This window comes from Phoenix dactylifera, chromosome 6, assembly GCF_009389715.1.
Source record: "Phoenix dactylifera cultivar Barhee BC4 chromosome 6, palm_55x_up_171113_PBpolish2nd_filt_p, whole genome shotgun sequence".
NCBI classification, from domain to species: domain Eukaryota; kingdom Viridiplantae; phylum Streptophyta; class Magnoliopsida; order Arecales; family Arecaceae; genus Phoenix; species Phoenix dactylifera.
Window position 1 is genome coordinate 15,329,316 of NC_052397.1, and position 15,710 is coordinate 15,345,025.

Sequence of the window (15,710 nt, forward strand, 5' to 3'; positions counted from 1 at the left end):
CAAAATGAAAAATATAGTTAGAAAATTGCAAAACCCCAGATGTACCAAAGACAAGGAAACGTATTATTTGTTCAAAAATAGAAACATAATTATAAAAACCGTCCATCTCTCTCTCCCTCCCCTGCTCAATCCCCCAGAAGAAGTAGGGATTACCTTGCAGTATATGCACAAGCACAAGCTTCGATCTTCTCTTAAACAATACAATATTTGGGGTAAGGTATAGGGGCTGTCATATGTTGATACTTGATAGACTTAATTAGAGATTTCCTCCTATTATGTATTCTTAAGAACCTTAACAGCACCAAGCATTTTGTGACCATGAAACCAAGTCTTATCACTTTGTCATACTGTTATATGGCAATTAAAGCTGTCTAGAATCTAGACTCCAAAGCAGCAATCTAGTTAAGACTCATAACATGAATGGAACTATAATCTATTACTTGATAAGTGCATCTGGTTTTCTCTATTGTGGTTTCTAATGCCTATTATGCGAGGCATATTATCCTAAGAGAAAGCTAATCTTTACATACAAACTAAAAACTGCAATGAATAGCATCCATTGTGCCAAATTTCGGTCCTTGGCCACAAATCAATCCAAGAGCCAGCCAAAATGGCACGCCATGTGAGCGTGGGCCAATGATGTTTGGGTGGCTGAAGCACCATAGCTGGCATATGTGCCGGTTGGCAACCCGACCTCCTTCTCAATAAGAGCACATAGGGCTGAAACCGGATCAGATATAGATCAGATATTAGTATATATATATTCATATTTGTTTTATTTGATGATACTTATAGAAATATGGATGTTAGTCGGATACGAAAATTCATATTCATATCTGTTTTAAATGAATATGGATACAAATCGGATACTGAAAATATGATTATCAATATAAATATAAGTCAGACAATTTTAAATACATGATAAATCAAATTAGTAGCATACTAATATAATTATTTATTTTTCTTAAAAGCTTATAAATATTATATAAAATTAGAATCGGATATTTGGGTATGGATTGGGTAGTTGTATTTCCATATTCATTTCTATTTTTCTTTGACAGATATGGATACAGATACGGATATTAGCCAGATACTCAAATTTATATCCATATCCTGAAAGATTCAAATACAAAAATGAATCCTGACAAAGCATGTGATGTCTTTTCAATTATCACCAGTTTTTTTGGTTTGGCCAGACAAGCCGGCTAACAAAAGTGACAGTGACCAAGTGATAATTTATCATCAGCTTCTGCTCTTTTTTTCCCAACTAAAAACAACGACAGGGTGCAGAGTCTATGGGACCAGTTGCTACAAGGATGGTGACCAACTGATGAGTGTATGTGATGGGAGGTGTTTGATCAAAAATTCCATCGACTGGAGACTTATTCTACTCTCGCCATTCTTAATTATCAACAACCAACGGGGATTCAGAGCTCAAAAATCCAGCGACTTGGAGATTGGAGGATGATCAAAGCGTTGTTGATGGGCTTTGATTTCTAATGATGGGGAACCTGCTTAGGGAAAACGCGGGTGGACCAGGAACTAAAAATAAAATGGAGATAGAAATCAAGGGCTAGGACAATAAAAGGAAAAGCAAATCAGTCAGAAACAAGGATAAATTGGCTGTAAATCAATGAGATGTCTCTCAACTTTCCACTTTTATTTTTTTGATCTTTTTATATATATATAATTCAGATATATATATACACACACACACATGCAGATACAAACATATATATAAATTATTATTATTGGATGGGAGAGAAATATGTTATTTTATATACTATTTGTCAAATTTTATAGCCAGAATATTCTTAGTTTCTCTTTTCACAAATATTTACAAAAAAAAAATATGATTAAAAAGTTAGATATATAATCTACATGTGATTTTATTTACTCCAGGATCATAACTCTCATATGCGCAGATTTTAAAACTGTTGGAAAATATCTATCCATCTCTACTGCATCGGCATCTTATTGGAATCTTTGTGAAGTTTAAAAACTAAAGGAAAAATTGATATTGTTTCTCTAATCCATGTGTTTTCTCTCCCTCATTCTCCAATCTTTTAAACATTTTTATAGATTTCTAATATGCGTTGCATGTATAGATTGCTAGTATAATGTATCCATATACGCAACACATTTGCCCTTCCTGCTGTGGTTCATAATGAGCTAAAGACATTCTTGCTGTTTGAGTTATCAGAGAGCAGCGGACGCCAATTTGAGGTGCAGATTTTACCTTAGAATATCTTCTAGTTTTGTATTTTTTTTTATTTTGCTTGAACCTAGCCATAGAGGCTTTGACTAGAGCTTATCAGGTCTAATATATCAAATTTGAATTGTTAACACTTTTATGGATTAATCATATGTCTCAATTCTAAATAAACTGTAGAAAAATTGTCACTTAAATACATACGATTGAAAAAAATTTTTGATGATAAATTTGAATTTATTTTTTGCTATGCTGTCATTTCCTGCAACCTCCTAATATATTCTAATATTCTTATAAAATACTAATTGTTGAAATTATGCGTTCAAAAATTGCTTGCTTTACATATGTAAGATTGGATAAAATATATATCTCAAGAAGATAAAAATAGCTTAAATTTATATACCTCTTGATAAACGAATTATATCTGCATTTATATTACTCCACTTGTCGAACGATTAGTTCTTGATACAGCTGCTAACTTCAAGCATTATTTTGAACAACTTGTATACTTTTAATGGTCAGTAAACTTTTGTACTAGGATGGTGCACCTTAGAACACTGTCAATTCATGAGCCTCCAATTTCTATCTTGAAAAAAGGAGGAGAGAGTTGGTGGAGCTACTAATGAATGATTTTTCAAAGTTCCTTTGGCATCTATTGCTTTTGAAAACCCAATAACATATTGGTGCTATTTTGTCTTGCGCATTATTCATGATTCAAAAAACCGCCTGTAATCTTCTACAGTTAGTTGTAGTGTATTGAATCACTTAATACAGGTCTATGTTTTTTTTTCATACAGTAATTGCAGAAAAATGAACCCAACCTATTTGAAAGATTTAGAAAAAGACATAATGTGATTGCATCATGCAACCTATAATTTGTAAATTGTTTGTAAAGAGAAAAATAATTGGGTGCGCCAAAGAAAATGACCATGACAGTTATACAATACAGCTTTGCCATATATCTGAAAAAAATTGAAACTTCATCATGAGATTGCCACAGAAAAGTATTTTCACAAGTTGTATGGAGAAAATTTAAGAGAAGATTTGAATATTGTGTGTATAGATATAACCATTACGTAGAGACTTCTTTAAAAAAATATTATCCTAAAGGCCCCTGGAATTTAAAAACATACTACCCTATTAAATCAAAACAATTGACCGATACACTAACTGCACCCTCTCTCTCCTTCTGTCTAATGGTATTCTGATACCTAGATTTTTTGAATGGAATGAGTTCATACTTCTAAGTTATAGATCATTGATGCCTTCATGTTTCTCATGTCAGGCGTACTTCAAAGTTAAGGGGAAGTTGGGGCAGAAGGCTCTTTATAGGCAAACTTGTGGCATGTATTAGTTGGCATCATATGAATAAATCAAGGATGATTATCTTGAACATCAAACAGATTAAGCTAGTTTGATGAGAAAATGTGTGAAGTACTTTTTCGGAACATTTAAGCTGGTAAAATAGAGTTAGGTTTGCAAGAGTAAAAAGACAAGGTTTGATTTTTGTATGAGGATTGAGGTGATGGACTGATTTTTAATATCAAATATGGGGGAGAAATAATGACTTGAAAATATTTTTATAGTGATCTACAAAATCTTAGAAATTTATTTATAGTGAAATTTAGAATTATCTGAAGTAGTTCAGTAAGAAATCAATATAGTGCCTTGATCAGTTCACTCTCGTTGAATGGGTTGCACTAGGATAATGGCCTATTAAGGTTAATTATGATTCAAGGATGGTAGCGGATGACACAGCCAGTGATGGTTTGCATTGTAAAATCAACATAATACAGTGGAAATGGCAAGGGATGATGAAAGGTCAAGATTAAACAAAATCTTGTTGCCATATCATCTGAAATGGGATGTATATATGTAGGCAACAACAGCAAGAAATCATGGGCCAAGAACATCGAAATATACAAAAAAACACACCTAATAACAAACAGTAACTTCAGCAATAGCTATTAAAGCTAAATATTTTGAATCAACAGTAGCAATCAATATTCTTGCAGCCACACCAACTGTGATGTGCGCCACAGCCTTTAATAAGCCAGAGATCAAGCATTCTAAATTTGCAACCGACTCAAATTCTTGGTAAAGGATTAGTTATGTGGCATACAACCGCAAACAGAATAGGTGACTTAGGTACAACAGAATAATCAACCATGACATAACTTCCATTATGAGTTCATCTCATACATTGGTAAAATCACGGGGGCAGCAATTTTAAGATTAGTCTCAGACTTCATGATTGCAACAGTTGTCTATGCATTGGTAGCCAAATTTTCCACAAAGTTAAATTCAGCAAAGATCATCATAAATTTGCACTCCCCAACATTAATCACAGCATTACACTCATTTTCAATGGTATAAGAACTTGCGAATGTGAAGGTTATGGTGTATCCACAAGGCTAATTTGTAGATGAGAAGTTATGATTTTTAGTTGGGTCACAATCAAGTCTCTCACTGGAATTTTCTTTTGATTTATTACGTTTCCAGGGTCACTAAATCCAAAGCAGAGCAACTCTAATTGAAGATAACAATTACCTATTTATGCTGGATGGCTAGTTATAATCTGTGGTCCTTGCAGTCAGATAATAAAAACTATCTGGCATTGATGTGATGTAGAAGCTTTTAGTCTATGTATGTGGTTTTCTCTCAATTATTTTTGTATAAGTTGATGGGCATTGGTGAGCCATAGGCAAGTATCAGTAATTGCAAATAAACATATGCATGATGGCCAGACGGATGGTAGTTGCAGATGAATTTTTGTTCTAAGAAAGAGTTAGGAAAAACCTAACCCACATTCCTTAAGAAAATCAAAGGAACCAAATACAAGATAAAGCAAAATATTAGTATTCATAAAATAAACCTAACCTCCTAATTAGTTAGGTTCTATCAGAGGAAGATCTACATTATAGTTAGGATGCTTCCAAAACTCTTGACCTTAATTGCCATTAGTTGCCTGTCCACCATATTTCCCCAGCAAGCAAAGACTTGTTCTCAAATACAACTTAGCACTTCTTCATGACTTCCTAACATATGCAATCTTGGAGCAACACATGGTTCTCATCTAAGTTAGATATATAATTAGATTACAAAAACTAACGCCTGAACCTTGGTCCTTTAAAAGATTATACCATATTAGAATGATGCATGGTACTAAGAATAAAACAGTAGGAATAAAAGAAAGATCATACCAGCCGGCCGACCAAATGGCCAATCTAGCAGTCTCCGTTCCTCGCCGATTTTTGTCGGACAACTTCCCACCAGAGCTATCGTATCTATCCAATGCAGATGCAATTATCTGTGCATTCATAAGATTGTAACTGGTTATTGTCAGTTTGGGCGTCCCCAGACTGGGGTTGCAAAAGAACTGAGCTACTCATGAGCCTAGCCTGGACAGTGGCTTGATTCAAAAAACAGCAGGAAAAATTGGCTCGTTAAAGCTCAGCCCATAACTTAGTCGAGCCAAGCTTAAGTTCATCCGAAGTCCAGCTCAAGCTCTGAGTCAAACTTGAGCAACTCTTCTAATTTACCAAGTCAAGCCGAGTAGCCTGATATACAGCTTGGTCTGGCTCAACTCATTTGCACCCCTGCTCCAAACAACAAAAACAAAAAAAAAAAAAACTTTTTCCCTAAAAAGAAATAATCCTTTTCAAAGTTATAAGATAATTTTGGTAGAGCAATTACTACTAAATTTTAGTAGAGCAATTACTACTGTGCTTTACGGATCCTTCTAGTCCATATACAACACCGTGAAACACTCTTATAAATTAGTCTGCCGTGATTAACACCTCCAGCAACTCTTTAAAAGAACTCGTTGAGAAAATCAAAAACAAGAAACTCCAAAGAAAAACTTCATTACCTTCTCGTTAAGTCCTTTTTTAAGGTTTCCAGTATAGCTCACACAGAACTGCTTATGATTTATTAACCTTCTTTCCTCCTAAAACAAGTTATATATTCCAAGTGATCGTATTATATTATCTTCTCACATCATTCTTATGATCAAAACTTACTTTGAAAGTTTCAAATCAGCAAAAACCTTCAAAAAAATAACAAAAAAAAAAAATCAAATCAGCTCATTGTCATTTGTTCAGAGATAGAGCACCTCGGATGAACATATCTTATCTCCAGCATCCATTGCCACAGCTGACAAACAACAAAAGACTGAAGCGTTATATCAGAAAAGGACAAAAAAGCTAAAGCCACACTAATTTATTCAAAAAAACCGACAGCATCAAAACAACAGCATTGATGAGGCAATAAGTTTCAGATCCTATGGAGGCAAAATAGCAACCGGGCAATAAGATGAAAATCATGCCCTAAAGTACTACTGTAAAATAAAAAGGGATATTAAAACTTCAAACGAAAGAAAAAGACCTCAGATTGTTCTAACCACCATTCTCATCTCTTGGTAAAATTTCATGAATCCAAGATGTACATGGGAAAGGAGTACACAGGTATTTATGGCATCCTAAAACCTATTTGTAGTAGATCACATCTTTCTTCAACTCAACATCCCAATCACTGGTAAAGAGAACAAGTAATAACCTCCAATTCTATCAAAGAATTGAAATAATATAATGAATAGAAGACATGTTTTTGTGAGAAAAATGAATAAAAGATGTGTTACATTTCACATTAGATGACAACAGTATAAAGCACCGAATAGTAACAGGTCAAACAGCAAAATCGGATGTCTCGCTTGATGATCAATCGTCCGGCTTGATACAATAATGCTTTTACTGTTGGCAGGGGTGAGAACAATCACAGCCTGTAAAAATCAAATAAGTCTATTATATTAAGCATTGGTAAAGCAAGAAGTTCAGTTGATAAAGACTAGATGCCTACTTACAAATCAGTTCCTATTTCTCATTTGGTCACCATTAGTTAGATGCACTCTCAAATGTCATCAGTGTCCGCTCAGGTTGGAGAAGAATAATTCCCAAATTTATCAATAATTTGTTGGTAGAACTTCCAAGATGGATTTGCCCCTGTTATTGCTCGCTGGCCAAATGGGTGAGCAAAAACATAGTGTTGGACATTGTCAGCCATAGCTAGCCCTTCTAAGTAGACTCGAATATCTCCTCCTGGACCTGCTCATGAATATTAAAGACAAATTTGGACTCTGCATAGCAAGAAAAAAAAGGAAAAAGGGGGCGAAACAAAAAAAAAAACAGACATACAGATCATGTAAAATATTTACCTATAGAATTGTCACCTTCATCATAAAAATGGTAGGGATATGGAAAGATAGCAGTGTGCGGCTAAACAAGAATTCAAGAGAAGAAATGGATGAGAGAGATATCATGCAGAAAACTGAAAAATCTGATAAAGGTGATATATCCATTCGGAAATGCCAAAAATGGTAAAAAGATGGACTCCTTACAGGATTACAGAGGGCCTTGTAAGGAGAGTCATCCACCAGCAACGTATTTGATGGCAAGTACTCTCCACTCTCCCATGGAAGATCAGGATCCTCTTTGTTCCATAGTTTCTTCATTTCTTTCAAAACCAATGGCTTTTCCACATTCTCAACTGTTGAGAACCCAGTGAGAGTGCATTTGGATCTATCCTGAACAAAATTGCAAAGATGTCAACTGAATGCAGCTGAAATTAAAAGAAATATGTTACAGATGCAATACAATAGATAGCATTTCTCACTTCCTGCAAATGAAGATCATCTACAAGGAACGGTTAGAAACTATACTAGAAGCAAGCCTCATCCAAGAATTGGCATAAAGTATGAAATATGACCTAGAATACCATTCCAGCAGAAATGGTAAGTTCCAATGTTGCAGTTAAGGTAAGCGGAACCAGTACCGAACCGGCCAAACGCAAAAAAAAAAAAAAAATTCCGCGGCGCGCGCACGTCCGCGTTTTAGCCACAGAGTGGCATCTGCGTGGGCTCGCTGCCCTGCGCGCATGGAATCGCGCACGAGCGTGCTGCCCCGCGCGCAGACGCCTTTTTTTTTCTTTTTTTCCCTTCCCTTCTTTCTCCTTCCCAAACTCTCTTCCTCTCCTTTCTTCCCCTCTCTCCTCCTCTCTTTCTCCTCTTCTCCCACGAGCAAAGAAGGGGCCGGAATCGCGAGCAAGATGGGTGATCCTCATCGGCCCGAAGCCCAGTGCGACAGGTAGGCTTTTTCTCTTCTTCTTCTTCTCCTCTTTCTCTTCTCCTTCCCCTTCTTTCTTCCTCTTCTTTCCTCTTCTTCTTCTTCTTCTTCGATGCTGGTACCGGGCATGTACCGATTTGCACCGGTACGGGCAAGAAGCCGTTCGGTTCCGACCTCTTTTCTATGATTGTACCGTACCGGTGCTGGCCGGTACAGGTACGGTACAGGTTGAACCGGTCCGTTCCGACTGGTACAACAGGCTTTGGTTGCAATAAACTTAGATAGCTAGAAACAAATATTCCTTGAAGATGACCACATACATCATAGATGATATATCAGAAGGACCCTCAACTTATTTTCTATGGTTACTTTGCCTGACACTTCGGATAATCAGCATACATCAATGAGACCTTTCCCACTGTAAAGGCTCCTTTGTGGCAGGAGAGATAAAAATACAGTATTTTTTATTCAGACTCCAAGGTTGCTTCAGCTCCAAGATTTACATATACCTTTCGCATTAGGTAACAAACTGTTAGGGTTACTAATAATTGTATTAAGGAATAGTAGCTCAAGATAATTTACTGTTTTTCACTGAAGAAAATGAAGCGTTCATCAAGTAGAAAAAAAATTAACATACAAACTATTGATGAGAACTAGAAAAGAACAGTGAAGTATTTCATAACCGGGTTCAGATACATCAATACAAGCAACATCGTAATATTTCAAAATGAAATAAAAGAAACTGCCAAGATTAGTGTTTTTACAAAACACTTACCCAGCAAAACAACAACCTATGTTTAGCATCCCCCATGAGATAATCAACCATAGCATCAACATTTTTTCTGCAGAAATTTTGAAGCCCATCAATGATAGAACCACAGCAGAAAATTCAGCAGAACCAAAAATATAGTAGTAGGCCACCAACTGCATAATAACTTAGCTCTAAGATGCTTTCACAATGAAGAAATAACACAAAGGAAAAAAAAGTAAAAGAACAAAAAGGTGAACCATAAAAAATTTGAAGACATACCTCAATTTTGATGACCAGATCCCTATATCAAATTTCTCGAAGCAGAAGTTCAGAAAATTGTCACAGAATGGCCTTTTAAAGACTGAAATGCAATACAAAAGTCTACATTAGCACCTAAATTTTAAAAGAATGGCAGCTTGTAATTTAACATAAGATGTTAAACATCGCTGTCAATGTTCACCTGCTTGTTTGTCAATCCGTTTATCTGCATTAAGGGTTTTCCGATAATCAAGGACAGCATCAGCCAGCACTCCATTAAGATCAAGAACAAGCAACTTTTTTTTAGTGCAACTAATTAATGATCTTCCTGGTGAAACATGCAGCGCATCCAATTTCTTATCCTGGTTCCTAGTCAAATCTACGGAGATACAATGCTCCACAGCATGGTTCACTGATAAAGAAGGCACTTCTCTCCCATCCTGATAACGAGTTGCGTCTCTGTGATTGCACAAAGGCATTACATTTGAAACATAATCTTTACGATCTGCAGGTTTCACATTCTCTGACGCATTGATATTATTCTTTCCCACAACTTCTCTTTGTGCAATGTCTGATTTAGATGAACGCAAAGCAGAATATTTTTCTCGATCAAGTCCAGTTCTATACTGAGACAAGGAAAAAACCTTCTGTTTCCCCCTTTCTGCTTTTCTTCTTTTATTGGACTGAGTATTTTTCACAGTACCCAAGTTTGAACTAATTCCAGTATGCATTTTGCTTTTAGTCAAATCAACATGAGCATCTATGATCAAAGCACTATTTTCCTTCTCCTCTGATGACCCCTTAGTGTCGCCAATTGCTGTTCTGATACTAAAATTCTTCAACCTATGGCCCTTCCCTACAATCCCTGGTAAAAATGACCTCTTAGCAGAGGTGCCACTTTGAGCAGCTAAGAATGAGGAGCATACCATAGAACCACTGTCAGAAGGCCTTATCTTGCCTCTTTTTCTATGCCTCCTACGTTTCCTTGAATTAGCAGGCTTTGACTCATTCAAGTTGGACTTCTTTAGTGTATCAGAATCAGTACTTTTCAAATTGGTGGATTTCACATCATTTTTCTCATCTGATATTTTTCCCCTATTCCTCTCTTCCATGGCCTCGACCCTATTTGCGACTGGCAAGCTATGCTTTTCCGTTCTCCTCTTCCGCTTCTCTCGTCCTAATTGAGTTCCTAAACACCATAAAACTAATAAGCTTTCTTAACGCATAATAAAAGAAATACACAAAGGCATTAAGATATATTGATATTGAGCTTGAATAAGAAATGATACAATAAAAGAGAAGAAGACAAGCTTCCCTAGACTGGAAACTATGCCTATCAAAGATACATTATTCAAATAAAAAAGCTCTAGTGTGTAAATTTATGCAGGCATACTCACATGACTTTAAATCTCACATGCTTTTAGTCCAAATGTGAGCTTGAGGAATCCTAAGCAAGTATCCACATCTTAGAGAAAATAGCATGTGCATGCACATATTCCATAGGTAGATTAATCGTTAAATATACCATTCATAGAATGCCACAGAAAAGATTTTGCATCTACTATTTCTCATACTATGGTTGACCATATCAGCGTATAACATTTTTCCCTTAATCTGAAGTGAGACAAGTCCATGAATAAATGGGAAATATTAGAAGATATGCAGAAACATAATACAAAATATGTTGTAAGCGGCTCAAATCAATTGCAAGCCCTAAGTTCATGTCATCAAAGACGCTAAGTTAGGGTCCAATATTACTTCACCAGGAATATTGAGATTTGCCCAAACTTCAAGGAAAACTACAGAAAGTCTCAAATTCAGGAAAATAAAAATGAAATAGATAATCAACAACCGGAAACATCTTAGAAAATTGTAAAAATTCCACAAGCATTCACAATATTATGCGCAAAAAGAGAAAGTTACAAAATCAAAGTGCCACCATTTTCCACAAATCTCTCACCACCTTTTACTTCATGCCCATCATTTTCAGGTCTCCTACATGTTTCATTCCCATTTTCGAGACCTCTCCTCTCTTCCTGCCGGCCCTAAAAGTTTCATTTCATTTATTTTGCAAAGCATATAAGAATGGTGAATGGATCATCAGGCCCACTTATATTAACTGTAAGGATTCTTTACATTTTAACAGAATCAGCAATAGTTGTAACTGTCCAATTATTTGTTGCTATACCTGGATCCTTTTTCTTTTCTATGTTTAAAACTTTTACATTGATATTATTCTTCTTGCTCTTTGTTTAGCAGTTGTTCATTCCATTATCTCACATTGCCATTCAATAAAAATCAATTCAATTATACCCACAGGCTTCTGCAGAGCAGGTAAGGCTGAGTAAAGTTTTCATATGATGCATCTCAACACCACAACTTTAAAGAGCAAAATGTCAATATATCATAAATCAGAACAACAATGCGGAAGAGAGAGTTGCATCAAAAAGTAATGAAAAAATCATGCAATTTTAATAACTACAATAAACAGACTCAGGAATGTGAGGTCAGGATGCATTTCTTTCAAATCCTTATGATTTCTACAGATATGTTTTCGTGGACCAATAACTGTCTTTCCCAATAACCATGTCTTAGTGTTGGAAGAAAGTACTTTGAGGTAAACCAAAAGGTAGGCACCAAGAACTATTAACTATTAGGTCACATATCATAAATTTAAACCTTAATATCAGAAAGCAAGCTAAACCCTAATTTCCCGCTTTTCAATATCAAACCGAAACATATACTCCAAAAAAAATAGGCAAGAAAAGCCAACTTCCCATCTTCTTCGCTCATATCAAAGATATATGAGACCTAGAACATCCATCTCAACTTCATTTTACTAGGCAAAACTGCATGAAGAACACAAAAACTATGGGGAAAAATTCAACGTAGCAGATAGTCTACTCAAATTAAAACAGACAGGAAATCAAGGAGATCCTTTCAATTTCATTTTTCTTTACAAAATCAGATCCATTGCACAAGTATTTGGAACAAATTAGTAAACAGAGGATTAGTCTCAAATTAGAAGCGAAAAGCCAAAAAACAGAAGATAGAAAAACCACCGTTAATCAGCATCATTGCTTCAGCAAATAATACCACAGGGTGTGAGAAATCTTAAAAAGAAAGGGAAAACCAGAATACATGATCGAATCACAAGTCATGAGAGAATCCGCCATCCGACAATCGCCGCGAATCGGCGGCGATCATTCGGACATTGGAGCACGAGAGTCACACCTGAGCTCGGGATTTTCCGGTTCCCCATCGCGGCTCCCTCCCTCTTTCTCTCGATCCAAATCGAAACCGAAGGGGCCAGTAGGTCGCGTGGGCCGAATCCCTAATTCGTCACAAAGGCGACTCTGCTTGGTGCTGTGGTGCGGTCGGTGGAGTCGGGGAGGTGGGGTGGTCGGGGGCTCGAGTGAACTGTGGCGAAAGGAAGACTGAAGAGGGGCGGGGAGACGGCGGTGACGGGTGGCGGCTCTGTTGCCGCCAAGCGGCTCACGGCAGTGAGAGAGGAGGGGGGTGGCGGGATTTTGGGGGAAGTGAGGGAGGGAGGAGAAGGAGGCGAAGGGGGAAGGGGTGGTGGTGCTCGGCGGACGGGCTTCACGGCCGGCGGCGCGGCGTGTGAGCGAAGAGCTGCGCGGCGGCAAGTCGGGGAAAGGGATCGAGTTTCGGGGGAGGGCTGGGAGTGGCCGAGTGGGAACCTGGGAGACTAGGGCAACTGGACCAAATGGCAAAGGTCAATCGGGAGGGGGCTGGGCCGGCTGGGAGACTTCAGCGAATCAGCGATCAATGCCTTTTAGTAAGATCGTGGTATGTCCTAGAAAGCAACCGAAAGAGGCACATCAAAAGGTCTGAAATAAGTCTAGCCTGCCCCATTTTGCTGTGAGCTATATTGAGCCCGTTTGAGCCCGTTTGGGCCGGCTGGGAGACTTAGCGTATCAGCAATCAGACTCCAGCTGGAAGACTAAAGCACGTTTAGGTTCGTGAGCTGCTCCGGCTTGAGCTCGAGTATAAATAGGCCTTATGTTGAACTCAGACTCAAGCTCGTTTGACTAACGAGCCGAATCCGAGCCAGACTTTTACTGAAATGAGTCCGAGCAGCTCGGCTCATTAACAGACCTAGCGGCGATCATTCAGATATTAGAGCACGAGAGTGACACCTGAGCTCGGGATTTTCCGGTTCCCATAGTGGCTCCTTCTCTCTCTCTCTCTTTCTCTCAATCCAAATCGAAGGGACCTGTAGGTTGCGTCGGCTGAATCCCTAATTCGTCAAAAAGGTGATTTTGCTTGTGCCCGCTGTGGTATGTTAGTTAACATACTCCTCTGCCACAGGGACTGAATAAAGATTTCCCTGCTTCCTAATGAAGGATTTAAGCTAAAGGGGACTGGATAGATAAAATACCGATCGGGAACAACTGAACAAGTGAAGGGAGATCGATGGATCTTCTCCTAGGGTTTTAGCCATTAAATAGAAAACTTCTATTTTTTGGGGGAACGGATCTGCCGTCCGATTTGTCTTAACGTCATCTTGTCCGTTCGCGAGACGCGTCACGGTCAAACAACGGAGAGATTGGATCATATTGTACTTACGCGATATTTGCCGTCTGATTCCGTGGAGCGACACACCAATCAGACGGTCTCGTTCTTTTGATCATTGATGGCATTCGATGATTCGTATTGGAGAATCATAGCACATGATTTGTACGCTGCAATGAAGCCCGCAGGAAGCTAAACTGTACCCCAAATTTCTTCCGCTGCTCTCTCTCTCTCTCGTCGCATGGAACTATAACCCAAGCGGAAAAGCTTGGAATTTTTATTCAAAAAAAGAAATGGTTAAAAGTTGGTGAAAAAAAGGTATAATGTTACCAAATCTTATTTATGTAAAACAGCATATAAATATGTCAAAAAAAAATTGATGCAAAATTAATTATATATATATATATATATATATATATATATATATATATATATATTCTTATCAAACACTTGTTTTGTATGTGTACACATTTTTTTCTCTTTTTTTTTTGCGCATATACCAGTACCATTTAATGTCGTTAAAAAGTTAGCAATTTAAAATTAAAATGATGAATATGCCCTTAATGGGTAAACATGCGAAAAAAAAATATTTATAAGGATATACATGCAAATAGCAATTTTGGAGAGTGTATACGTAAACAAAAAAAATTAGATTTTTGTATAAATATCCTTCTAAATATTAGAATTTGCATGAATACCCTCTAAAGTCATATTTACGTGTATGCGCTTACAAAATACTATTTTTGTATGAATACCTTTGATATAGCAATTCAGCTAATGTAATTAGTCAAAATCATATTTATTTAAATTAAAATTATGAAAGTATCTTTTTATTCTTAAAGCGGATAATGGGTTACGGGTCTCATTGAAAACTGATATCTCTATCGTCTTTGAAAAAAAATTTGATCTCTCTCGACATTTTTTTTCACTTCTTCATCCGGAATCCAATCATTCCCACGACTCTCTTTTCTACTATAGATAGCCTTTCATTGTATCCTTTTTTTTAATTATGAAGATAGTCAAGTCCTGCCTTTAACTTTATAAATTATTTAAGAAAAAGTGTTGTGAGAGATTTACGATATTTATTTTTTAGTGTATGAGATTTACAATGCATATCTTTTAGAGTTGGAAAATTTTTTATGTGCAAGTTGGTAGCTGATTTAATATTACTGTGATAAGATGGGCCCCTTTCTTTAGATCTTTTCTTCTTCTAGAAAATTGAAGCTCTAAAAAAAAGTGGTTAAGATACATAACGTAAGGAATATCCTTCTACCACATGACTATCGAGGTTATTAATAAGTTTGAAGGGTTCGAAGTTTTTCAATAACTTTGCTTGGAAAGGATTGATGTTGTTCTTTCGCCCATGAGCATAGCAGTAGAAAGAAAGCTTGATCATTGCAATATATTATGTGCCTTAAAGAGATTCTAATTTTTTTTATATTTTAATATATGCCCTCATACAAGCACCTAAAACAATAAATATTATAGGCTATGTTTCGATGAAATAAAATATATTAGTTGTTATAAATGAAGAAGAATAAAGTAGAATAATCTCATAATTAGTAAAAAAACTTTCCTAATTTTTTTGTTATCTAATTGTTAAATTAATCTTTTTCTTTGGTCATATTTTTACGAAAATATTAAGAAGCAGGCATTAGACAAATCCGAGTATTAAAATAGATTAAAATAAAAAAAATTAAATTAAATTTTTTTGCATGTAAACCTACCTAAATGTGTGAAATTGCATGAATACTCCCGCAAAATATTATTTGCATATATATATATATATATATATATATATATATATATATATATATATATATATATATCCTTA

The 15,710-nt window shown here is 36.4% G+C and overlaps 1 protein-coding gene across 1 annotated transcript; it reads right to left on the reverse strand.

Annotated features, from left to right (window-relative positions):
- Positions 1-6,578: 6,578 nt before the first annotated feature.
- On the reverse strand, positions 6,579-13,108 carry LOC103699136. Its single transcript, XM_039127544.1, has 8 exons — positions 12,575-13,108; positions 9,543-10,529; positions 9,362-9,443; positions 9,107-9,173; positions 7,608-7,793; positions 7,425-7,485; positions 7,074-7,314; positions 6,579-6,992 (listed from the first exon to the last, which is right to left on the reverse strand). The coding sequence occupies exons 1-7, from the start codon at positions 12,600-12,602 to the stop codon at positions 7,142-7,144; spliced, it is 1,584 nt and encodes a 527-aa protein (XP_038983472.1). The 5' UTR covers positions 12,603-13,108; the 3' UTR covers positions 6,579-6,992; positions 7,074-7,141.
- Between the last annotated feature and the right edge of the window lie 2,602 nt (positions 13,109-15,710).

Excerpts from the sequence above, each read along its gene's own strand:
- LOC103699136 (XM_039127544.1), bottom strand. The coding sequence starts at position 12,602 with ATGGGGAACCGGAAAATCCCGAGCTCAG. Across the intron at positions 7,794-9,106 it reads ATAGGTTGTTGTTTTGCTGG|GATAGATCCAAATGCACTCT; the intron begins GTAAGTGTTTTG and ends AATTTTGTTCAG. Across the intron at positions 7,315-7,424 it reads TGAAGGTGACAATTCTATAG|GTCCAGGAGGAGATATTCGA; the intron begins GTAAATATTTTA and ends ATTCATGAGCAG.